Source organism: Prosopis cineraria, unplaced genomic scaffold, assembly GCF_029017545.1.
Source record: "Prosopis cineraria cultivar Desert tree isolate PC_DT_omini unplaced genomic scaffold, ASM2901754v1 PC1624, whole genome shotgun sequence".
In the NCBI taxonomy this organism is placed as follows: Eukaryota; Viridiplantae; Streptophyta; class Magnoliopsida; order Fabales; family Fabaceae; genus Prosopis; species Prosopis cineraria.
The window spans coordinates 1-26,940 of record NW_026556949.1 but is presented as its reverse complement, the minus strand read 5'-3'; the positions used below and the strand labels follow the sequence as shown (position 1 = coordinate 26,940).

At 35.3% G+C, this 26,940-nt stretch overlaps 2 protein-coding genes and 1 pseudogene across 2 annotated transcripts; 1 reads left to right on the top strand and 2 right to left on the bottom strand.

Moving 5' to 3' along the window:
• The first annotated feature begins 10,077 nt into the window (after positions 1-10,077).
• Positions 10,078-12,907, top strand: LOC129300505 (fructose-bisphosphate aldolase 6, cytosolic). Its single transcript, XM_054939074.1, has 3 exons — positions 10,078-10,237; positions 11,218-11,445; positions 11,621-12,907. Exons 1-3 carry the CDS (start codon positions 10,210-10,212, stop codon positions 12,439-12,441), a joined length of 1,077 nt encoding a protein of 358 aa, XP_054795049.1. The 5' UTR covers positions 10,078-10,209; the 3' UTR covers positions 12,442-12,907.
• A 726-nt stretch (positions 12,908-13,633) lies between these two features.
• Positions 13,634-17,115, bottom strand: LOC129300506 (protein NTM1-like 9). The gene is made up of 6 exons (XM_054939075.1): positions 16,591-17,115; positions 15,899-16,176; positions 15,348-15,665; positions 14,909-15,223; positions 14,217-14,648; positions 13,634-14,130 (listed from the first exon to the last, which is right to left on the bottom strand). The coding sequence occupies exons 1-6, from the start codon at positions 16,802-16,804 to the stop codon at positions 13,849-13,851; spliced, it is 1,839 nt and encodes a 612-aa protein (XP_054795050.1). The 5' UTR covers positions 16,805-17,115; the 3' UTR covers positions 13,634-13,848.
• A 7,696-nt stretch (positions 17,116-24,811) lies between these two features.
• LOC129300504 (uncharacterized calcium-binding protein At1g02270-like) lies at positions 24,812-26,933 on the bottom strand (annotated as a pseudogene).
• Positions 26,934-26,940: the final 7 nt, after the last annotated feature.

Here is a 26,940-nt window from a genome sequence, read left to right as displayed (position 1 = left end):
CAATATTAAATCAATGCAATAATAATTATAGTGACTTTAATAAAATATACCTGGAGGTAGATGCGAAAAATGCATTGAAGGAGTTGATATGGCATTATCAAATACTCGAGCATTATGAACCATACCTTCCTATCTCGCAATAACAAAAGTAAAACACATGTTCCAATCACATATAACCATAACATTTTGTGTTACATGTCCTTTTCTTCTAATAAATTTGATTTGATCAGTAACACTAACCAGGCATGGCACATGAATGCTATCAATTGCTCCTATAGCATGTTTAAAGAATGGCCAATATCGTGGATCATTTTAAATTTTTAAATGATATCGTTGAAACAAAGGATCAAGTGGCTTTATGTTTGCCTTGGAAAGGTTAAGATAGGCAGCTAATACTTTATGAAAATTTCTATGGATAGTTTCCCCTGAATGCTGAAATCATTCTTGTATCATCCTATTACCAACTCTATGTCCAACTGTATTTAAAAACATTCTAACCATTTCTTCAACTCTCATTTTTTTAGACTTCTTTAGACCAAGATCAACTATTGTCGCACGCAATTGCCTAAACAAATGTTTTTCTATTCAAAACATTTCATAACAACGATCAAGATGACTTTACAAAATCTCATTGACCCACATTTGTCTGTTTGCCTGCTAGTTCTCCGTGGCTCTTTACACACATATGGCATCACATATTCACTAACTAATTGACATATTTCTTCTTGCTCAGTTTATCTTACTGTAACAAGGGAAGTAGTTGATGAGCCATATCTACATCCCAACCTTCATTCCAACCTAACATATATTCATTTGAATCTTCCATGATTTTTAAACCTGAGGTAAAATAGTATGTAAATATCATTTTTATATAATATAAAATACATAGTATATAAATATCATTCAATAACATAAAAAATAAAGCATAAGATGAGCATTAGATAAGAGTTAAATATTAACTACAAACCCAGTCATCATTTGCATAGCAAACTACAAGTCAAAATAAAGCAACTACAAGTCAAACACAAGTCAAGTCATCATAAGCCTAGATAAAAATTCATCCAGATACATTCTTTGAAATAAAATTTGGTAGATGGTAGACTTGGTGCTTCAACCAATTGACCAAGTGATCAAGATGATCTTTAAGTTGCTAGTAAGCATCTCACATAGGCTTGTACAGAACAAGATTGACACATCTCTAATACAAATCTTTATCACCAAAAACTTCTGGGAGTCCATTTAGGTGAACCATAACCTCAAAAACTCTTATGTCATTCGCTAAAATCTTGTTCATTGTCTCTATTCTAGCTCTATTATCCTTAGCTATTTCACTCATTGCATCTGTTATTTTCATTGAGGCAGGGACTTTTTGCTTTTTTCTCCCACCAATGCCTACCACCCTTTTTTCTCTTGCCTTGACTTCCGTCACTACTAGTTCTACCAGTATTTATGGTGACAATCAAGCCTAATAGCTTATCGGTGACCCCTGTAGGTGCTGCGGTATTAGATAAATTTAGCTACTCTTCACTATCACTATAGCCTTCTTGAAGGTCAATAGTAGGGCGGTACACATCCTCATCATCATCATCCTCTATTTGGGTCTGGTTAGAAGATAGTACAAAAAGTGTCTCCCTAATTGCCAGGACATCCTTGAATATCAAGGTTAATTCCCTTGCAAATCTTAGGCCTTTTTGTCTAAATTTTTCATAAAGCAAAATTTTCTTGCAACCATTCAAATAACTAACAATTAAAATTCTCAAACTAAATTCTAATCTAAAAAATACTTAACGACTAATTTATACCAAGATTTTTTGCTCCCACCATTCATCTAGGACATCGACAATATTCTTGTCACTATCCCATCTTAAGGCAGTTTTATTTAAAAACAACTTATGCCATATGTCTCATTCTTTATTCATATTGTCTAGCTTATTTTTCAATTACTTTTGCTCACACATTTTTCCTATTTTTGCCTCAAACCTCTCAATTATTGCCTACCACCCTATTTTTGTTGAAAGCAGTTCCTTTCCTTTGTTTCTTATACACTTGTTCCAAGTATTCTTTAATGAAATTTTTTGTCAAAGTTAAATTCCACACAGCTTTTCCTTTATCATTGTTCATTGTTGTATAGACTAACCAACATCACAAACATGCAAAATTAATATATATCTTTGCATATATGTATCAATTTACCTAAAGACTCATATTTTCAATTTGGCATTTGTCAAATTCATAGAGCCTTTTTATTAATAAATTCCTTAGAAGAGAGCTATATGCCATATTTTCAAATATATCAATCAAGTCAATGACATTAAACTGATAACTCGCCCAAATAAACATCAATTAAAGATTGAGGTGAGATATAACATGCCATGATTGAATTACCACCCTATCCCATTCTCTATTACCCAGGTCATGGATTTCCCATCTTCCTTTCTCCTACCACGAAAAGAAAAAAATTCTCCTACTCTCCTACAACATGTTTTTTTATCTCTCAACAAATGACATAGCAGTGTTCTAGGATATAATATAGTTGAATATTATATCTACCCATCATTTTCCATCCATTTTCTTTACTTTTAATTATGCAGGCCACAGACAAAATGACCCACATTCAACTTTAGTGCAAGAAGTCCAAAAATGGCCATCGACAATCATTTATGCAAGCAAACAATCATCATTTCTCATTGCACATATCAGTTAGCTAAAAAAGCAAATATCATTTCTACGATCATTTCTGGAAGCAAACATCATCATTTCTCATTGCACATATTAGTTCAGCCGAAAAAGCAGATATCATTTCTCATTGTAGGGGATTGAAAAACAAAATGATGATCTTAAGTTTCAAAAATAGCCACCAAGGATCATCACTAAGTATTCAAGTCAAGGAAGAAAAAATGAGGCAAAGAAGGAACAGTAAAGCACAGCAAGAAGGAAAGAGACCAAAAGAATAACCTTACTTAGTAAGGACAGGCAATGGGGAGTAGATCCAGCAATAGGAAGTGTAGATCTGGTAGACACGGTGGAGATTAAGATATAGCCTCCTTGAGGTTAAATCACACTTAACTCCAAATTATAATATTCCAGGGCTTAACTCATAAGGATTACCAAATTGTAGGGTTTATAAATGGATTTCTCAAATCTATTTTAAAGGAATCTCAATTTTCCATTTTAAATCTCAAATAAAATATAAGAACTTCAAATCAGAGTTTTGAAAATGAAGCGGAAGCTTGAAAATCAGTTGGGACCTAAATAATGAGTTTTAAAACTCAAAACAAATGTTTACACTGAATTTGACATGTGCACCATGATATGTCTTCTCTGTGCCATGCGCCATGGCGTATTGCACAAAATTTAATGTATTAGTGTTGTCATTTGACAGCACAGGGAGCGAACTTCTGACACATTCTAAATCTTCGTCCGACATTCGATTGAGGTAGTTTCGGTGTCTACACAGAGCTTTCTCCTAACTCTAACTAATAGCACTAATTTCATACTCAAATTCATTTTCTATCAAAAGTTGGACACTAAAACTCATTTTGATAATTTCACAAAATTTTCAGAATGGGGTGTCCCAACTCAACCACACATGCCAATAGCCTACACTAACCCTGTAACAGCCCTCCTGGGTCACCACTGCCTCTCCAGGGTCTTTTCCCAGGCGTTGGACAACACACATGTCACCACATGATTGCCGGCTTTCCCACTGGTGGTACAGTGGTTATTCCTCACCCCACCCTCACGGGGGTCTTTTGGAACCTCCCCAGACTCGAACCTCCAACCTCTACCACCTTAACGAAGTTGAGGCGAAGTCTGGTACCATTGAGTCCAGTTGACTCAGTGGTACCAGACTTCGCCTCAACTTCGTTAAGGTGGTAGAGGTTGGAGGTTCGAGTCTGGGGAGGTTCCAAAAGACCCCCGTGAGGGTGGGGTGAGGAATAACCACTGTACCACCAGTGGGAAAGCCGGCAATCATGTGGTGACATATGTGTTGTCCAGCGCCTGGGAAAAGACCCTGGAGAGGCAGTGGTGACCCAGGAGGGCTGTTACAAACCCTCCGACCACACTCAATGGACTCTTGTGGACTTGTACAACACACCACATGCAATCAAACACACTTAACTCATAAAATCACCTCTTACCATGTGGATTTAACACTATTTCTTTATAAGCGAACTCCCGCCATAATAATCATGCCATGAATAAATCAACATGTAGTATGCATACTCATATCATTTCTAACATGCACATAATTTTTGTCACAACATATTAACACTATTACAACATAATCACATAGCACACATATCTCCATTCTCAATTTCTTTTTTCTTTCATTATGTATAAACATATATACACATCATTTTTTATCATCTCACTAATATAAATTTACACATATCACAAAGACTTGCTAAAATTTGCATTGAATGTAAATTTACAAATATTAATGAGTTTTAAATGATTCTTTCTTATTATATAATCAATTAATATATAAATGCATAAACCAAGTTTTCCTGATCACCTTAAACCTTTAAAATGTCACTCAAAACACACATACTTTCAAAGCTCCAATTAGCTTGATGGTTCTAAATTTTAGTTAACTACAAGGTGACCACAAGGATAATCATTATTGTCCTTATTAGATAAATTTTCAACATTCTATCTCATCATTCCAAACTTACCCAAAATCACAACTTACTTTTAAATATACCCATTTGGTTTATTAGGTTCCTCTAGCTCACATTATCATTGATAAGCCATTAATAGCTTTGAAACACCTCCAATAACCTATATTAATGTCAATTTTCAACCATTTATGGCACTTACCAACTAAAGACTTATAGAACCATTAATGCTAGGTTTAAAAAATGTAAACAACTTATATTAACTCTATTTAAATTAATGGGTTTAAACTAATAGTGTATATAAACCGAAAATCATTAATCCAACTCAAACCTTTGAGAGAATGGAAGAAAAGGGGAGAAAAGGAGTTTAGAGTCTTACCTTTGATGGTTTATAGCTTAGAATTACTCCCAAACCTCTAATATGACAAGCCTTATTAGAAGATTCTACTTGCTCTTCGTTATCTTTATTCTTCTATTTTAACTTCATGAATTGGCATAGAGTTATTGCTGTAAATTTTTGACCATGTGCCATGTTGTATTGCACAAATAGGTCATTTCTTTACTAATGGCCACAAGTGCACTACGACAGATGTGTTGCATGCTGTAACATGTGGCACAGAATCTCTCCTTTTAGATTTTCTTCTTCTTTAATGCCTAGGTGACCTGACTTCACTTCAAACACGAATCTAATACTGAAACCACAATCAAACATACTCATTAGACCTCTTTGACTACACACCATACTAATTCACAACTTAATCTCATTGAAATTAACTCAATCATGATTAATTTTTTTAGGATGTTTCATACTGGGTATCCCTACCTTTTAGTTGGAACAATATTATTTAGGCACTTTCAAAAAAAGGTACAATGTCATCCTATCGTTAAATTTACAAAACATTAATTGTGAAGTATGATATTTTGATCAACATATGACACATGTAATTCCTCCCTCCCCCCTCTCTACATCTGACTCTCTCTCTATCTGCTCCTTTATTGCAATTCATTCCCTCCTACTCTTTACCGTCCCACTCACTGTCTTTTGTTTTTGCTACCATTGATCTCCTTCCTTGGTTTATTTAAACTAAGTTATGTGATTTCAATGACTTCCATGGCAATAGTTAAAGGACCTAAAGTGTAACCTCCCTGAGGTAAAACCACAAATTAACTCCAATAACATAATTATTTGAGGTTTTAAAGAGAATTTCATAAAAATTATTTCATAGGAATCCCAATTTGCCATTTCAAATCTCAAACATAAATTTAAGGACTCTAAATCAGAGTTTTAAAAATAAAGCGAAAGCTTGAAAATCAATTGGGACCTAAATCATGAGTTTGAAAGCTCAAAAACCATTTTCGCACAGAAAAGGACACATGCGCCGCAGCTTACAACTCGTGTGCCGTGGCGTGTCTTTTCTATGCCATGCGTCGCGGCGCATTGCACGAAATTTGACAGATCAGTGCTTTCATTTGACAGCAAGAGGAGCGAACTTCCGACGCATCTCAAATCTTCGTCTGACGTCCGATTGAGGTGGTTTTGGTGTCTACAGGGAGCTTTCTTTTAGCTCTAGCTAATGGCATAGGTTTCACATTCAAATTTATTTTTTACAAAAAGTTGGACACCAAAAACCATTTTGACCACTTTTTCACAAAATCTCCTAAATGAGGTGGCTCAACTCAACCATACATGCCAATAGCCTACACCAACCCTCCAACCATACTCAATGGACTTTTACAGACTCGTGCAACATACCACACATAATCAAACACACTTATATCATAAAATCACCGCTCAACTCTAATTTTTCACAAACATAGAAAGGGAGGAAAAGTTGCACAAAATCAATCATTGCATTCGTATTTCTCAAAAATACATATGTTCCTACTTACACAAGTATTTTTGCCCTATCTACGGGTTTACAACAAAAACTCACTAACTCAAGACACAAAATACACTAGTTAAAATACAAAATCATGCAAGTAGTGCACCAATCAAAACAATTGCTCTTAGTTGGCAAATGCATTAACAAATACACATGAAAAACAACTAAAGAGAGACATAAAAAGGATTTACTCCATAAATTCTAAGTCTCTATATATTTTTCTCGACTTGGATCCAATAAGTTAGGTCCTGAAAATATTAAGAATTGAGGGGTGAGTACAACCACTTAGTAACCAAGTTTCACTTAACCCTTACAATTACATATTAATTGTAAATAGATGCAATTAGTCACATAAATAGATATTTCACATAGTATTAGGCCACGGTTCACAAAACTAACAATCATGTGACCGGGCTTGCCCCAAAACACCATATCATGTTATTTCACAAAAATATAACATAGAGTCACAAAAATTACAACCATGCGCCCTTAACATGTACCAGACTACAAAACTAACAACCATATAGCCGGTCATATATGCATGATCATATGCCACCCTTATATCCTCTTGTTACCTCTGACATAAAACCAGTGGCCATCACGAGGCTACATCCTTCACGATCTAACCTAACCTTTTACTTGTAAGGAGCTACCAGGTCAGGGTTAACTTACTTATTTATATAGTCTGATTTTCCCCAATACTAACAACCATGGGGTGTCGTATCCCTAATCTAGCCTCCTCATGAACTGGTGGAGATTAGTTAGGTTCGAGTCCCTCATAAAACAAGTGGGACAATTCCGAATCAACCATGGGACAAGGGTTACCTCTCAATTTCAATGGTCGGTGCTAAGGCTAGTTCCCAATTTCAACAGTCACTATTAATACCACGTGGATTTCAACTAATCTACTCCTCTCCCTAGGCGAACTCCCGCCAATGATCATGCTATACACATTTCACACATAATATGCTCCACATTTTAACACATAATTTATCATAATTCTACACCTATGGTAATAAATTATAATTAATTTCATAACACATCAAGGGTGATAAAAATAAGGTTTTCTTTCCCAAAACATTTCATAATCAAGTATTTGCCTATATGCATCATCAAATTAATTCACAAATCACCTTTTATAACACAATTAATATTTAACTATAAAAATTAAGTCTTCCCCAGTTACCTCAAATCTTTGAGAGATCAAAGGTTTACCCCTCACTATATCAACTTTCCAAAGCTTCAACGAACTCGAATGGTGCTAAAACGAACCTCTATTCATCCAAACCACAAGAACATCATCACCAACTAGCTCTTGAAACTTTATCAACATAAACTCTATATACACTACTATGTCATCACATAATTACTACCCACTCATATCCAAAGGGCTCATTAAGTTCCATTAATGCACATTATCATTAATCACACCTCAAACCTTCATTAATGCACACTAACCTCTTCCAACTACCACACAAATACCAATTTCAGATATTAAATGCTCTCATGGACCATCCACTTGTAAAATTATCAATGTGGTGTTTCAATACATTAAATCACTCTCATTAATCTCATTTAATCAATGAAATCAGACCCATACTTCCATGAGATTGAAAATCCATCTCTCAACTCAAACCCTACCATAAATAATCATAAATGAGGGAGGAAAGGGAAGAAGAAAGCACCATAAGCTTACCTTTAGTGTTTAGGAGCTTCAATCTATCAACGATGGAACCAAAAGTCGTGCCCTAACAGAGCCAAAACCAAGCTCTTTGTTTTCTTCCTCTTTCTCTCTTCTGTTTTCACGTAGAGACGAATTAGATATATTTAATTTTTAGCCGTACACCACGGCAAACCAACCACACGCCGTGGCATGTGGCACAAAACACAACTCTTCACTTTTTCATCCTCTTTCCTTGCCCGAGTGGCCCGCCATTAATTCAGACGCACTTGTAGGGCTGAAATCATAACAATTATGCCAAGTTAAGCCCCTCTGACCACATACCTCATCAACTTATTAACTACCCTAATTAAGTTAACAAATCAGGGTTAAATTTTTTCAAATGTTACATAAAGACCAAGACTTTATTTTAGAGAAAGAGAAGATGAGCTCTACATGCAGGAAACACAATTTCAAGAAGAGAAAATCCAATAAGGTTTGTAGCTCCCAAGCGTGCTTAAATTAAACTTAAAAAATGCTTTATGAGGTGAACAGGTGATGAAGAATAATGGGACTTTATTACCATTACCAAACAATCTCATAACTAAATACCATTAAGGCTAATACCCAAACAGAATAGAATTTCAAGCTGCTTGTTTGAACGAAACATAAGTAAATTTATTGTAGTATAGATTACCCTTCATAATTTTTTTTAAAAGACTAAAATACTGGATAAATTATTCATGCTTTTAGCTGCATATATGACAATATATGAGTATGATTTAGGAGTTTATATTTCTCACTCCCTTTCATTAAATTACAATGTAAATAGTGAGAAAGAATGATGGAGAGTGAAGACCAACAGGACAATGGTGAAAGGTTGATTATTGACTTACTGACTACTAATAGGGTTAAATGGAGAAGGAAAATGAAGTCAATAAACAAATCTTTAAGAATAGAGTTTCACGCTAGTGGCAAGATCGTTAGATCAAGAAGATAAAGAGCAAAGGTGAGACTAAGAGAGGAAGAAGCTGAGAAGGTGATGGGAGGGAAAAAAAGGTTCATGTCGACAAGATTGAGAAAATAGAGGTAGTCTGCATGACATGCATGGTTAAGGAGGAATGACTAAATAGGATTTACTATATGTTAAACTCACTATTTCACACTCTGAGTGCAGGGAGGAAGATGAACAGAGAGGGGCATAGGTTAACACGTGTAAAGAATATGGTTAAAAAAAATTAAATATAAAATGTTAGTCAATATAGGATGAAATTGTACTCTTTTTAAAAGTTTTGGGGTAACATTACTCCAAATACACAGTGTTCTTTACATAAAACTTTTGAGGTTTTTTACCCCTTAATCTTACATTTTATCCATGTTATTATAATGACGTACATTTCCCAAAGTTAAATAAATTTGATAAATATGAATCTTTTTGCATTTAATAATTTAGATTCACGAACCAAAAACTAAGACAAGATAAAATGATTCATAAAAATAATAATAATTAAATTCTTTAAATCTCAAGAGTCATGGATATCTGCAGAATGTGATAATATTTACAACAATATAAATTAAACCATTTATTTTATTGTAATTCCTAAATGCCATTTTATGCATTTTCTATGGTTAATGTGTACTATTTTTTTCATCTGCGATGGGATTTTTTTAAATAAAAATTTAAACTGTAATTTATTATATCATAAAGGATAGCTCTGGATCATTTTATAGATTTTGGGAAGTCATTGAAATCAAGCGCGCATCGCTTTCCATTTTCGGCCTGAGCACGCATTTCTTGTTGGGTTTAATGGGCCTTCTTCTGCGAGTCACAAGAGAAATGTGAGTTGAGCCCACAGGAACGAAAATTCGAGAAGCGAAACCGCCTTTTCTCGAGCCTCGTGCTTCCAACGGCAGTACCCGGTATAGATGCTCCCCTTTTGGGTTCATCGATGCTCTATTCATTATAACTGCCGATTCATCGCCCCCTCTACCACAGAAAAATCTTACTCTTCCAGATACATCCACAGTCCCGATCCTTCCGATCATGTCTCACTTCAAGTCCAAGTTCCATGGTAATTCTACTCTCTACTTTTGCTTGATGCGTTCAATCCGTCTTTTTTCGGCCGATTCAAGTTTTTGCCTTACTTCGTTGTGTTTCATCTTCACTTGTTTTTGCTGATCGTACTTGGATGGCTTCCTTTTTATTATAATCGGACTGAAGCAAGAATCGTACCAGCTTTCAATCTCATTTGTTTTGGTATTCATATCTCGCGATTTTGTGTTTTCTTCCGCATATGGTTTTTGAGTTTTCCCCCGTGTCCTGTTTCTTCTGCATGAATCTTCTGACCTTAAGTTCTAAGTCCTTCTCGTTTTATCTGTTATAATTATCTGACAGAAGCTTTTGATTCTTATGAGCGTCTATCTTACTTGGCATCAATCAATGTTTCTCCTTTCTTGCTCCTCAATTTTTTTACCTTTTTGAAGAATTACTCGTTGAATCGGGTCCTTCGATTTGTTGATATGACAAGCTAACGGTGATTCCTTCCTAGACTTTGCTGATTTATATGGCATCCCATTTTTAACCATGAATCGGGTCCTTGTGTATCTTGCCCATTTTGTCCACTTCTAAAGGATTAAATAACTCTTGTTTGTTAGCATTTCTTAATGGATTCAGCGGAACATTTAACACCATTTGTATTATATATCTGCAGTCGATCGTGCGTCTTAGCATGCCTTCATAGTTTATATTTGTCTAAATTTATGATACTGTGCTATCTTATCTTTGGTATATGACCTCCTTTTGAAAGTCAGTCGATTCAATCAAAGAGTTAGTATCATGGACATTTTATTTCTGGTAGATGTGAGTGTCGACATGCCATGCTTCATGTCATCTATGAAAAACTTCTTCTTTTTTTTTTTTCCTTCGCATTAGCCTGTTGCCATTTGTTAGCGTTAACAGAAGTTTTGGTTTTGGTTGTTACGTGACATCAAAGTTATTTTTGGTGTGTTTCTCAGCGAAAATTCAAGTCTTATACCAATCTGTGATTTGCAGATGAGCTTATTGCCAATGCTGCCTACATTGGCACACCTGGAAAGGGTATTCTTGCTGCTGACGAGTCAACTGGAACAATTGGCAAGCGTCTAGCCAGTATCAATGTGGAGAATGTTGAATCAAACAGGCGTGCTCTTCGCGAGCTCCTCTTCACCACTCCTGGAGCTCTCCAGTATCTGAGTGGAGTGATCCTCTTCGAGGAAACCCTATACCAGAAGACAGCTGCAGGTATCATCAACATTCTTGATAGCTTGTATCTTGCTTCGTTACATGATTAACATGTTTTATTGGCTGTGCATATTCGCTTCAGAGTATGGTTCTTTTTGGTGTGTAGTTTTCCTTTTGTTGACGTGGATGTAAATTGATGTCTATACTTGCACTGACATTATACATGGACTCTTAGGCAAGCCATTTGTGGAGGTGTTGAAGGAAGGTGGCGTGCTTCCTGGCATCAAGGTTGACAAAGGCACTGTCGAGCTTGCTGGCACTAATGGAGAAACCACCACTCAGGGTCTAGATGGCCTTGGTCAGCGTTGCCAGAAATATTATGAAGCTGGTGCGCGGTTTGCCAAGTGGCGGGCTGTGCTCAAAATTGGCCCTCATGAGCCATCTGAGCTAGCTATCCATGAAAATGCATATGGATTGGCAAGATATGCTGTCATATGCCAGGAAAATGGATTGGTTCCTATTGTTGAACCTGAGATCCTTGTTGATGGACCTCATGACATCAACAAGTGTGCTGCAGTGACTGAACGTGTGCTTGCTGCATGCTACAAGGCTTTAAATGATCACCATGTGCTGCTTGAAGGAACACTTTTGAAGCCAAACATGGTGACCCCTGGATCAGAATCGCCAAAAGTTGCCCCTGAGGTTATTGCTGAGCACACTGTTAGAGCTCTGCAGCGTACTGTACCTGCGGCTGTTCCTGCTGTGGTTTTCTTGTCTGGCGGGCAGAGTGAGGAGGAGGCAACTCTCAACCTCAATGCTATGAACAAATTAAAGGGGAAGAAGCCATGGTCTCTTTCCTTCTCTTTTGGAAGGGCTCTTCAGCAGAGCACACTCAAGGCATGGTCTGGAAAGGAGGAAAACGTAAAGAAAGCTCAAGAAGCCTTCCTGACGAGGTGCAAGGCGAATTCAGAGGCAACTCTGGGAACCTACAAGGGTGATGCAAAGCTTGGTGAAGGTGCGTCTGAGAGCCTCCATGTGAAGGACTACAAGTACTGATCAACGTTGGAGTCTGAGAGAAATCGTCCTTGAGGATCCAAGTTCGTTATGCTAGAGACATGAATCGATGGGTCCTTCTCGGTGAAGATCAGGGGTCGACTGCTGCGGATTGATTGATCGATTTTGTTCGTCTTTTTCCTTTTTTTCCAGTGTTTCTGTGCTGTTGTCAGTTCAGTGTGTTAGGTTTGTAATTATCGGTTTGTATCAAACCTTTGAAGGAAGACGTAGTTGCTTATCTGATATTTAGGTTTGGGGCATTAACTGAGAGTCTGATACGGAGTTCTTGTTTTGAATATCTTGCTTGCTTTCGGCTCTGCTGCTTAGAAAGGCTCTCCCCCCAATTTTCTGTTAATATTCATGGCTGTTTTTTAACTCAGTTGTTCTCATCCGTTGTAAATGCAATATTCAAATGAAATTTTGGTCAAGAGTAAGAACAATACGATGAAGGGACAGAGATTTTGTTGTATATAGTGGTTAAATTTAATTCTTTTTTCTCTGGCAAATTTTTTTTGGATATGTTAAATAATGTTGGTACTTTCGTTAATTCAAGATATTAATCTAACTTCTCTTTGATTTCTTTTTCTATATGTAGTTAAAAACATATATATCTTTTAAAAATAAAATTACTTAAATACCTTGGATATCATATTATGAATAAAAGTTACTTTTTTAAAAAAAAAAAAAAAAAGGTCAGAGACAATGTGAGCGTGTCTTAACTTACAAAAGAAAAAACGATATCCGTTTACCTCCTAAAGAAGTTTGCCTGACTTACTCAACCAAGTATAATAGCCTCCTCGTATGTCACTCATGCTCTTCAGATTTAGAATTGGTTCGTGTTCTTCCATGTTTATGATGCGCCTAATCTTTCTCCCTCAATTTTTTTTTTTGGGGGGGGGGGAGTTTGCCAAGTCTACATAGATAAAGCTTAGTCCTGGCTGACTGAAATTTGATTTGTTAGGCTATTCAGATTTAACGGGTCCAACAATGGAAATCCAGATAATGCAATGTAAGAAAACCGTTATTGATGTTAACAGCTATCTATCCACACCAGAGCCCAGATTGCGAATTGCCTTGCAAGTTAATTTGGGAATACGGGGCACATAAATCACTTTGGAAGGCAGGATAGTGGGATTCTAACGGAAAAGCACAACTCGGGCAAGGACAAAGATGACCAGGAAAGAAGAGTAGCAACTTGCAAGAGAAAGATGCATAAACTAATATGAGTGAAAGTCTGAAACTATAGCACAGCTGCATACAAAGGAACAGCCTACATATGCACAAAGACGAGCATGTAACTATGTATATAAACATCCAAACTAACAGAGTCAACCCATGCCTCTCCTCAACGAGCCTTGCCAGCCACCCCCAAAAATTTTAAAAATGCAACGGGGCCAATTACCTAGCAGTTCAAAATTTAATAACTCCCCATATGTTAGCTATGAATACTACTGCAGCCATTAAACTGACAGAGAATACCAAGGTAGATGACCGGATCCTGGCACGAGAAGAAACCTTTGATGTGCCCTTAACTGATTTGCACAACATGGTTTCTTTTAAACCTGAGATAGAATCTTCATTTGTAACAAGTTGCTGAGAAATATTATTACTGTCAACTGACTCAGGAGTCTGGGGTTCACTCTCAGCATTAGCATCCTCTTCTGCAGCATTATTTTCTGAGGCTTCAGTCTCCTGCAAAAGAGCAATCCCACAAATCTCACAAGAAGCGCCAAATAACCTTCTGTTTAATACATAAGTTCTACCATGTAAACACTTACCCTTGTGATGATTGGTTTTGAATCATGGTTTTCTTGTACATAACCCCCACCTTTCTCAATTTTAAGTAGAAGAATTCTTCTGGGAGCATTACCCTGCCCTTGGATCATAGGGTTCATGTTTACCTCTTCATTTCGCCCTTGGCGAGTCCTAATCCTGATCCCAGTCCCAGCACCATTATCACCGCCAACAACTGTATTGTAGTTTCTTGGTTCCTGACAACCATTTAACACACTGTAGACTTGGTCAAAAGCAACATCAGATGGCAAAGCCATCTGAGAATGGCTTTGGACTATCCCAATATTGCTCTTCTGGTCAAAACCACTGAGGTCAGGCGTAATGGCTCTGGTAAATTCTGAAGCTGTATCTATCATGGAAGGAATCCTGTTCTCAATTGCCTCCTCAGGATGCACAGCATGCAATGCTTGACGATACTGCAGAATACAATAAGATCATAGCATTATACAAGAGATGCAATTATTAATGCTAATAACACTCTCAAACACAACTAGATTATGCATGTTGCAAACTGATGTGTCAATCTGGCAGCCAATTAGTGGGAACCATTATATAATTTTTTCTTTTTGGTTAAAAAAAAAAAAGAATTAAAGCTACCACTTCAAGTTGGAAAACCAACACATGTTCATTCCGCAGCGAAATCCAAAATGGCATAAATTTATAACAGGCTCCTTACCGGCATATTGGCCATTTGCACATCTGAGTCATTGCCAGATCCATAGTCCCTAGGATTTAAAACGCCAGAGGTTGGCTTTTGACTGATGTAGTCCTCACAGGACAACCCGCCATAATTAATGCATGAGTCAAAGTACTCTGAAAAATTTGTCTCATTTGTGCCATATGAAAGTTGCACCCCAGAATAGCCATCTGATACATTGCTCACTGGATCATAAAATTCTGACAGCACATGCATATGTAACGGGGAGAACATCTTGTCATCAAATCCAGTTATTGGTTCATTAAATATATCAAGGTTCAACAGCGGATCCTCCTGAAGAAGGAAGCAACAACTACAAGTTCTAGGTAAACAATTTCAAAATACACAAACCGAAACAGAAAGAAATAAACAAGAAAGACAAAATAAGACTTGTAGAAACTCAATTACTGTATCTGACCTCTATAGCTGTTTTATCTACATTTTGATTTTGTGCGTCACAAGCATCACCCCCATCACTATGGCAATCAGCTGATGTTATTACGTTAGATGTGGTTTCTTCAGTGTTCTCAGAAATACAGAATGGAGCTATCCGCTGCTTATCATCTTCTGGAGCCACCGACGGGGATACCACAGCCACACCAGCATCAGACTGTATTTCTTCTGGAGAGTAATTAGCAGCAGTAGGGGTTGACACAGTCCGTTCCACTTCTTCACAGTTTGAAACTTCAAGACTCTCATCTTGTTTCTTAAACAAACGACAGAGGACATAGGCATTCTGGCACAAGTCAAAACCATCAAATCAAAATTCACCGATATATCATCATCTACGTAAAAATATAGTCAGCCAAAAGTTCTATGAACACTTAGGTAATCAAACTAAAGGAGAGCTATTTCCAAAGATATTGGATGCAACATTGCAAGGTTGCAACGATTCGATGTGACAACCCCACGAAAACAAGATATGAAGAAGCAAATTTAAACAATATAAAACATGAGAGAAGGCTTTACCTGTCCAGGATTGGTACCATCAAGCTCCTTCAGAGTGGGACGGTACTCATGCATAACCCAATGGGTTCTCTTCCCCTTGGGAGCACGACCACTGTAGAAGACTAAAGTCTTCTTCATTCCTATCAACGTGGACCCGGACTTAATTTTGCGATCCTTGCCAGTTGCCTTCCAATACCCTTGATTTGTTGCTCGGTTCAATCTATGGCCATTCGGATACTTGCGGTCCTGTGGACAGAAGAAGAACCACTCTGGATCCTTGTTCCGTATCACCGATAAATCTATTGACAAGCCAAATCAATCGAAACCAGAAAGAAGCAAATGAGCGCATAAAATAGCACACGAAGCACCAAGACGAGCTAATTTGCACAGAAGTTTTTTTCTTTTTTCACATCAATTGTACACTAATCCTGCAATCTTGCATACCACTTGTTTCATAGAATCACATCGAAGAAAATTGAAAAAGAGAAGCATTTCACGTTTGTTCTCAATGATTGAAAGATGGAAAACCATTTTTTTCTATCGCGTTCAATTCTTAAAACCCGTCATCTTTTTTTCCCCATCGCGTTCAATTCTTAATAGACACAAGTAAAATTGCAATGAGTGGAAGAATGAATAGTGTGCACAGCAAAACAAGACAAGCAAAGTCTTGCAACTTTCCCAATTTCAAGATGAAAGGAAAAAGGAACAAATACCAGGCAAATCCCAGGGCTCCCATTTGCAAACATCGATTTCCCGGATAACCCAGACTTCGTCACCATAACCATTAATCTTCTGTCTCAGGTAAAAATCAACAAGCTCCTCGTCGGTGGGCCGAAATCTGAAACCCAGAGGCAGCGAATTCAGAGGCAACACAGCCGTCTCATCCGCTCGCGGTGGCGGCGGATGACAGGTAGTAGCCGCACCCATCCGGAAGTATCAGCAGGAGTTTCGAAGAAAAAAAGGGCGGAAAAAGGGAGTGTTTGAAGAACCCGTCGATCAATTATAGAGAGAGAGAGAGAGAGAGGAAGACCAAGAAGGAGAGCTTAGAATCAAGATGATTCAGAGGATTTTTGGGTGCGATGGGCCAGGTAGCTTGATCCTTCGCTCTTTTACAATGGGTTAAAAAGAGAGTGAAACGCGTTCGGGAAAGCAGCTAACCACGAAGCGTGGTCAGATACCATGACATGACCACAGAATAGTCAGTCACAGTGCCAAACCAAGGAAGGGACGGAACCGTGTGTACCATATTAACCTCGCCGAGCCACTAGATTCACAGGCAATGCCAGTCCAATGCGAAACGAGTTTGGTAGTAACACTCGCAGGATTGGGTTGGCAGCCAAGTGGGACTAAGAAGCACTGTGACAACAAGACGACAAACTGAAAAAGCGCCCAGAGAGAACGACCAATAATATAAAGACGCCTGGCTTAAGTGGGCCCTCTCATTGACGTAGTCAGCAAGGAAACCTGAGTGACTGTCTTTTTACCCATACCCTTACATGCTCACTCTCCTAGAGTCGCAGGTTAAACTTTCTGCTCGTGTGGCCCTGCATGGTCGGAGTGGAAGGTAAAATGTTCGAATTGATGTGAATGCGTTTAAAAAAATTGTTACTCTCTAGATTCTAGACGGCGTGAATGGAAAATATGGAAGTATTATTTTTGAGTTATTTAATTTACATGGTAGAATATTTTGTTTTGGGACATGATAATGCCACAATGTCTGGTATTTTAGGAATGATGCACAAGGGATATGCAGCATGGTAGCTTCCTGTGGCCCAAAGGATTAGAACTTTCCTCTGGCTCATGTAGAAGAGCAAGTTACTTGCTAACTCCGAACGATCTAAAAGGATGACGATGCAAGATACACAATGCTCTCTTTGCAACGCACCTGTTGAAGATATAGTGTGTGTTTGAATTAAAAAATTTATAATTGAGGTTAGGATTCAATTGAGATTAGCAAATTAAGGTTAGAAGAAAAGTCAGTTGATATAACGTGACTTATATTTGGATACCATTTTTTTTAAAAGTCAGTCAGATAAACTAAAATTTGTTTGGATGGTTTAATTCAAAAGCCAATTGAGATGTTTAATGGCAAAAATAAGCATGAATTTTTTATCTTAAATATTAAATCTTAAATGAGCATGTTTATATTTTTTTGACTAACTAATAAGTAAAAATATTAAACTTAAAATTACAACTAATAAGTAAAATATTTTAAACAAACATTAATTTTTCCTTTAACTCGAGAGGGTTTATGAGTTAATTATTTCCCCAAATCACTCAATTCATATAAATAATTCACAACCAAGGGTATCACAGTGTAATATTAGGAAATTGGCCAATCATTAGTGATCTCCCTTCTAGCAAGGTTTTTAGAGAATCAATTTTTGAATACTTTATCTTTTCCAGAACTTCAACAACTTATCATAAAAATTAAAATACAAGATTGAAGCAAGGAACTGGTACCACATCAGCACATCATCACACATCAACACTTCAATCATATCCATACTCAAATTTATTAACAACAATGGGCAAATCTTGGTAATTGAACTTATCAAACTACATTATCAATACACATGTGCCATCTTTAAATAAAGAAGTTATCTATGGCAATTCACGATCAAGCGATTATTTTCCATTTGAGTTACAAACACTGTATACACGTGAACACAAACACCATTTGAGTTAGAGAATCACGAGCGAGCACCCACAGCACCACAACAGCGAGATGAGATCCGGTAAAAAATGAGAGACCAAGAGGCGAGAGGCAAAAGAGGATAAGGCCGTTTGCTGAGTCAAGGTCAAGCTGTGAGAGTGAGTGTGAAGCTTGGGGTTTTTAGGGTTCAGATAGAACTGGGATGCAGAGTGGCATTTACTTAGAGATGAAGGGGAGAGAGAACAAGTGATGTAATAGAGAGAGGGGGGAACGACGACGGTTATGGTGAATGTGGGGGTAGTGCAACAACTCTGGATGAGGATGGAAGTGATCAAGGTGGAAGGCTAATGTTCATGGCTAAGAAAACAAGCAAGAGTGTAGAATCGAAGTCGATACGCTAGCGAAGAGGTGGTGTTTCATACAGAGACTCTTTGTTTAGCATTAATTTCTCGGGGTTCTTGTCTCAAAACCAGATTGAAGATGACATCATGCAATGCTAGGAAGGCTACTTCGCAAAGTTGAATGCGAAGTTGGAGAGTGAGGAATCAAATAAAGAAGACTCGGAGTTTGTGGAGGAGGATGAGATGACCTATGCTTGCATGTCACGAAGAAAGAGTACGAAGAGTGGTGCAGACTATGGAGGAACTCTCTCGTCATTAAACTATTAAAGCAAGGTACTTGAAAACCGACCGATTATTGAATGGCGGGAATCAAGATGGAGAGTTGGAGATCGGCCAGAAGTGCTTCAACATAGCTTGAATTCTGAAGGAAGAAGCAGATCTGTGGGCTTTGAAGCAGCTGGAGGTCATGGCACCATGCCCAAAGGAAAGGAAAGGCGCAGTTGGTAGATAAAAAGTAAGAAAGAGAAATCATCAAAATTTAAAATGCATTTAATGCTTCCAATAGATATTAACATCGACGCTCAGGAGAAAAAAGCCAGATAAGTAAGCTTCAGTATTAACGCACGTTCAAATGCCAACTGAGGTTAAAAAATCATGTTAATCCAAACAAAACTTTTTTAACATTTTATATCCTAACTGTAGTTAAACCCATTCTAACAGAGGTTTGCATCTAATCCAAACATGCTCATAAACTATGTTCTCAAAGAATGCCCTCTAATGTTTGGAGGAAAGTACTGCCTGCTGACTTGCACACTAATTTTTATAGGAGTGACATTATTTCTTAGATTACACAGTGTCTTCAAAAAAACTTGCCTCCATACCTCCTGGAAGGTTGGGATTAGCATTTTGTGGTGGAAGCTGTGGCAAGTTAGGAATTGTAGAATCTTCAATGATGAATCTTTCACTGTGGATGCTATTCTCTCGTACATCCGAGCGGTTACTAATCACACTTTAAATACATTCTCCAAGATTACCTCTTTAATTGCTTTTGTCTTGACTTTTTCCTGGCTTTAAAGCTCTCCTGGTACTGTTTCGCTTTGAGTAATATATATGCATCCATTTCACTCAAAAAAAAAAAAAAGCTGGATCTTTTTCATGACTTGAAAAAAATTAAAGCGAAAGGGACCTTCTCTGTTTTTTAGGCCACAGCACGTGCTCTGTTTTCCTCTAATTAAAATTCTGCCCGCCATACTTTATAATCTCATTTCATTTCTTTTCTTCTTCTTCTTCTTCTTCTTCTTCTTCTTTTTTATCGGTTCAATTCTTTCTAGCCTTTCCCAGCATGGTATGCGAAGTGTTTTGAATTATATCGTGGCTATATGATTTTTTTTTTTTGTAATTTTATACAAATAGTCCAATTAAATAATAGTTTAGGTGAATATGTATCTATTATAATTGCTACCCAAAAGAAAGCTATATAATTTTTTATATATAAATGAGGTCAAATGACATATAATAGTAGCGTGGAATCGATGGTATGAAATACTGAAATACTACTTTTTTATCATATTGAGATGTTTCTTCTGTAGGAAGGAGGATAACAAATAGTCCATTTGTTCAAAATCATATAATGCAGTTAATTTGCTTTACAATTTAATTTCAATTGAGATTTAGTGTGTGTTTAGTTTTTCGATAACCAAATGTCAATTTATTAAAAATTTATTTGATAAAAATTAATTTAGTAACAGTCAATTATTATAATAAAATTTATGTTAGATATATTTTTTAAAAAAATTAATTTCATAAACTGAAAATTGTTTGAATTATGATAATAAGATGTACGTTCAATTATACAATTATCAAATAGGACATTAATTATGATTATTTATAATTGTTATTATACAAATGTAACATATTTAAAATATTTTAAAAATGTGATAAAAATTTTAAATAACATAAAATTTTATATTTTAAATAATAAAAATATAAAATATAAAGTTTGATATAGTAAAAAAATTATATATAAATAATTTAACATACACTAATACTGAAAATTAACATAATTCAAAAAATATATATGATAATTTTTTTATTAGAAAAAGTTTGACCAACTGGACAAACATTGATTGTTATTTAAATGATTACTGTAGTGTAATAAAGTAACAATAATTTTTAAATAAAAGAATAATATATTAAATGGATAGTGTGATCAATAACATTTTACTTTTTAAATCCTTCTTCAAGTTATTTTGCCTAATCCATGTCCAAACCATCTTAAAAGTACTTTCAAAAATCATATTTTTCTACCTATATAGTATCTAAAAAGCTTTCAACATTTTAGATGTCAGAATGTGCTTTTAAATATCAAATGTAGTGTACCCAAATAGGCCCTTAATATTTTGTAGTTACATTTTAAATTTTTTGAACTTGTTTTTTTCTTATAAACTAGGCAGTTTTTCATGCATGTATAAGTTAAAATTAATAAATTTGAAATAAATGTCATCGACATCATTAATATCGATACATCTAAAGTGGTTAAATTTTTTTATCTATTCAATCATTTTCATTCTTTGATATTTATTAGTACACATCTTGATTTTATTTCTTGAGCCTATAGTAAAAAATCTATTTAGAAAATACTTATTCTTAGAGTGTTTAGAGAGTATTGGCAAAAAAAAAAAAAAATACTTCTTTAGAATTCCCAATAACCTCTCATTTTTATTGCATAAAAAAAATTAAACACTAGTATATGAATTATGACATAAACTATATTTTCAAAAATATGGATATAACAAAGAATCCAAAGGGATTCCTCTTTTTTTTAAAAAAAAATTGCATTATATTCTTTTGCATTTTCTGGTTCCTATTCTTTTTTTTAGAGTACTTAAGGACAAAACAGCTACCAAAGAGATACCTCTACCACTCAAGATTTGCTTGTTCAAGGTATTTAAATAGTCATTGTGTTATCTTGTCAGCACAAAAATGTATGGTGAAACATTCATAGTTTGAAGGGCCAAGATCACGAAATGAAGATTAATGTTGTAAATCAAACTTAAACTTTTTTTTTTTACAGATAATGTTTATGGATGATAGTTGAAAAGAGTTAATTGATATTGATTATAATGAATCAGAAAATACATAAAAAATAAGAAAATAAATTAATCTTATTGATTAGAAACATTAAAAAAGCATGAAAAGGTACAGTGAATACAAAATGATAGTTGGACAGAGTTAATGTTAACAATTAAGAAAATTTAAAAATAGAAATTTCTTTGAATCAATGCTCCTATAAAAGTAAACTAAAAATACATAAAAAATAGAAAAATAAATTAAATCTTATTGATTAGGAAAATTGAAAAGGCATAAGAAAGTATAATGAATGAAAAAGAATATTTGGATGGAGTTAATGCTAACGATTAGAAAAATTTAAAAATGGGATTGCTTTGGAATCAATGTTCCCATGAAAGTAAATTAAAAATAAATAAAATTTAAAAATAAATTAAATCTCATTAATGAATCAACAGAAATTTTCATATTAATGTTAACTTAAAATCTATCAACTAATGAGAGTCAATTTTTTTTTTTTGAAAATGAAACTACTCTTGAGTCAATGTTCTCGTAAAAGTAAATTAAAAATATGTAAAAAATAAAAAAATAAATTAATTTTCATTAAATGCTCTTATAAAAGTAGACTAAAATATATAAAAAATAAAAAATAAATTAAATATCATTAATGAATTAAGAGAAATTTTTATATTAATATTAGTTTAAAATTTATTAATTAATGAGAGTTGATTTCTTTTTTTTTATCAATCAAATTGAAGCTACAAAATTTATGTATGTATGTATGTATAAACCTAATGACTTTAATTGATGTATACATACATACATTATATATATCTATATATATATAATATATTAATATTGATATTAATATTGATGATGATATTGATATTGACAATATTGATAATGGTGATAAGTCACTTTGGTAGACATTTGATAAAATTCTCCCCGTCAATATTACTGAAAGCTTACTTACAAAGTAAAATCGAAGAGAATATTAAAATAAATAAATAAATAAATCAACTTGTCTGATTAACATGTCATGGGCACATTAAATGCTTGAAACTCAACGGGTGGGATGATTGGAAGTCCAAAGCACTCGCGCCATACCTCAAGAAGTCAAGCTCCTAGGCGTATATTATACTATTTTTAACATTCTTGACGATTTTATTATAAATAAAAAGAGAAGATAACCAATTTACAAAGTTTGATTAAAAAAAGAAGAAAAATAATTATTGCTTAAATTTAAATAGTTATTAACTAAAAAAATAAAAATAGTCATTGTTATTTACAATGCTAAAAATTCAGTGTCATTAAAAAATTTGTAGTGCAAAATTTATCATTTATTATCATAATCATATACAAAAGAAAAAAAATTATTACTCAAACTAAATAACAACACTTGAAAGCATTATAATCATTTGACAAATAGATATTAATGTCGAAAAAATTTCAAAAAATTTGAGAAGAATTATTAGATTTCATGGGACCTCACTGTTACTTATACATTTTAAGAGATTTTCCTGTCATTTCCCATTCATATTCATACCATACCATTACTGGAAAGAGTTTAGCAGGTCTCAAGAGTGACCAAATGCATTGATTTTTGAAGTAATTCAAAAGCATTTACCCAGACAGAGTACACTCGTAAGTAATTTTCAATAATATCATGGTAACATAGGAAAAAAAATTAACGCGTGTGTATCAATTTTTCTCCTTGGGGTACAACTAAACCGGGACATAAAATTGAGAGTGAGATAGCTCATAAAACTCTATAGTCTTAGCTAAGAAGCTAAGAGTGTGTGTGTGTGTGTGTATAACATGTGGCCTTCCCCATCGTCCTTGGTTACTGGCTGACCCTAGTATTATCTCACACTCGAAAATCTTTGACGTGTTTCTCACTGTAATAACCTTTGGGGGATGCGTACTACAGAATGTGAAATGACGAAGGAAGAATTGTAGAGGGAAAACAAAATTAAAAAATTAAAGGTTGATAATCAACTTTCTTGCCGTTGGCTAAAAGAGAAAGATGAAGTGAGAAAAGGAAATAAAGAAAAAAAAGGACTAAAGTATATGCAATCATGCTTCCCACTTTACGCTGCTCTTCGTTATCCCTTTCCTTTGTGCCTTTAAGGTTTCCCACATACATACTTTTTTATTTTGTTATTTTTTTGACATACCTATGTGATTGAATTAAATTTAAGTATTATTTAGATGCAGCTTTCTTAAAAACATTTTTTTACATTCAAACATACTCAAGATTTATACTTAAACGACTATGGTCTTTTTTATTAGGATCGATACTTACTACTTATATGTATTTGACATTGTGGTTTTTGGTTTTATTAAATATTGAATTTTGATGCTCGAAAAATTATTTATTTGTGCTCGTCTTAAAATAAATAAATTATTTTTAATTTGTTTTTTCATAATATATTTTGATAAAATATTACATGAGCACAGAGGAGTAGGATTGCGAGGCCAAAAAAAAGCGACTAACTTTTTGTATTAAGCTCCACGTGGCAACACGTCAAGGGGCGTCATCAATTGTTCACTTGGGCTCAGAAAATAAATATATTTTTCCCTATCCAAATCCGTGCACTTTCTGAAGAAAAAAAAAGAAAATAAAATAGTAATAATTTCTGCGCTTTGCAAGGGAATCTACCTTTTATACGGAATATTGGATTGACACAAAGCTCGGGCTTTATTATTATAGTGGCTGCTTTGCGTTAGTAACAGTATTTGATTGCCTCTGTTCAGCGCTTTCTTTATGTTTTGGTTAAAGAGAGAAACTAAATTATCCTTTCTTTGTACACTTTGAAAATTTTTACGGAGTCTAAAGTCAAAAATTACTAGAGGCCAAGCTACAAAACAATTTATCCCTACAAACTAAACCAACACTGTACACATCATTCTCCTCTCCTCTGTTGAATGGAAAAACATATCAAATGACTTCAAATGCCACCAACCAACCACGTTTGCTGCTGGTAACATAACATCACTTCCAATTGATTACTCTGTTAACTGGTGCTGTTCTGTTTCTGGCTTGAAGCCTCCTCATGAGTCTGGTGTAGTTGCCTCTTCATCCATCCATTCACATCTTGAGTCCTATTATGTACAAAAGTGTTAAACCCTGGATTGAGTGCCCCCATCTCCAAGCATTTCTGTCAATATATCATCCGGGAACATGGCAGTCTTATCGGCGAAAACGCTACTGTGAGTCTTGCATGATCAGATAGATAGTAGTCTTCAGGCCATATGCCTTTTTCTGCCTCAGGAGGGGACAGTGTTGCATTCTTTATGCTGAAACCAATGGCTTGTTCCTGATTGCTCTTTGATTCATCATTTTGCTCCTCACTCTTTATCTCATCTATCTGATCTAAACATGACGGAATCCAGATTTGCTGCTACAAACCCACAAATTATGAACATGATTTAGCCAACAGTGTTTCAGACGAAAATCTAAACTGTTCGTGCATTTCTGGCCTGTTATATAGTCTATAACTATGACAATACAGAATAGTTTTACTTCATTAGATGAGAGACGTTTATTAGCTGCCCATGCAGATCGCATTCTTCATGGTCATGCAGCCTAACCTAACATGATTAAACTTAATTCCATTTGTTCACATGCCTTGTGCAATTTGCCATAGTTGCATGACTTTATTTTTATTGAGATTATAACGCATTTATTCCTTGGGCTCTCTGCTCGTGGTTGCTCAAATCTAAAAACTAATTTTGCCATCAAAATAGCAGAGACAGACAGGAGTCAAAAAGAGAGCTAAACTTTGTTATCAGCTACTTTACCTGAAATTCTTTAAAATCCAGCAAGCCATTTCCATCCGCATCCACTAGGACCCACAAGTCCTTTGCCTCTTGAACACTAAGTCCACACGGAGGACCAATTAAATTAAGCTGCATAAAAGTAGCAGAAAACCTTAATCAAAATGAGGTCTTGTCATACTAGCAAGGACGAACACAGATTTACTATCTGAAAATTTAGGGTCCTGGTCTTTTCACTATACCTGTTCAAGTGCATCGTAGAAACCCAGCAAAGGTAATACAATCTTCGTTTATCACCCTTTAGAAAGGCAAATGCATCACTTTCATTCAGAGAAGCTCTCCGCAGTAGATACTGGAATGGACAAATTCATTGTCAGTGGAAGAATTCTATTCCACAACCAGAAAATGAAATCCATAACTAATATGGTGCTAGTCTATGCTAAAAGAAAAACAATCTAAAATATGCTTTAAACACCTTTGGTCTAAGGATATGTAGATGCTAAAGGTGTTTGCAGGAAGGTCAAAAATAGCAAATTAAATTGGATGACTATGTGGCAAGTCCAGAGATATTGCAATCACCTTGAACATGCCAAATACAGCATCACTCCAAGTCGCTTTTAGTAGTTTCCGATATTTGTCAGGATTTAGAAGCCATATAAAATCAACAGCACAAATATCTCCTCGGTGATTTCGGTGACTAACCCACTGCATTCATACAATGTTCAAAAAAGGGATTAAGTGATGAGAATATGGTTCAGCACAAATATAAAATCTCTGAACAGTGTTGAATATATCACCTTGTGTGCATCTGCATCTGTGTATTGATGAGCAATTCATATGATGATACAACCCATGGGACCTCAGGAACCTGTAAACATGCCCACGTTGCTACCATTCCAGTCACTGAGAAATAAAATGTGCAAAAAAAGAAAAAAAAGAAAAAAAAAATCATTGACACGATTCAAAAGTTAAAGGATGAAAAGTAAGTTAAGAAAGGCAAATGAGTCTCTCATAAGGAAGTCCATTTAAGTTTACCCGCATAGCATGATTGGAAGAGGCTTCAGTTGATACTCTTTCTGATCGGAGTCTACGTATTGAAGTATCTTGTAGGCCTGTAAAGAAAGTGAGAATTATTATATGTCCAAAAGAGTTACCATGCCTGCATCGAAGTCAGCATAATATGCTGACATATTACCTGATGCAGTCGTACTATGGACAGA

What these genes read in the sequence shown, in the direction of transcription:
- LOC129300505 (XM_054939074.1), top strand. Translation starts at nt 10,210, where the DNA reads ATGTCTCACTTCAAGTCCAAGTTCCATG. An exon ending in CTTCAAGTCCAAGTTCCATG is followed by an intron (nt 10,238 to 11,217) that starts GTAATTCTACTC and finishes TGTGATTTGCAG; the next exon opens with ATGAGCTTATTGCCAATGCT. An exon ending in ATACCAGAAGACAGCTGCAG is followed by an intron (nt 11,446 to 11,620) that starts GTATCATCAACA and finishes ATGGACTCTTAG; the next exon opens with GCAAGCCATTTGTGGAGGTG.
- LOC129300506 (XM_054939075.1), bottom strand. Translation starts at nt 16,804, where the DNA reads ATGGGTGCGGCTACTACCTGTCATCCGCCGCCACCGCGAGCGGATGAG. An exon ending in TGCAAATGGCCAATATGCCG is followed by an intron (nt 14,649 to 14,908) that starts GTAAGGAGCCTG and finishes TGTATTCTGCAG; the next exon opens with TATCGTCAAGCATTGCATGC. An exon ending in CAAAACCAATCATCACAAGG is followed by an intron (nt 14,131 to 14,216) that starts GTAAGTGTTTAC and finishes GCTCTTTTGCAG; the next exon opens with GAGACTGAAGCCTCAGAAAA.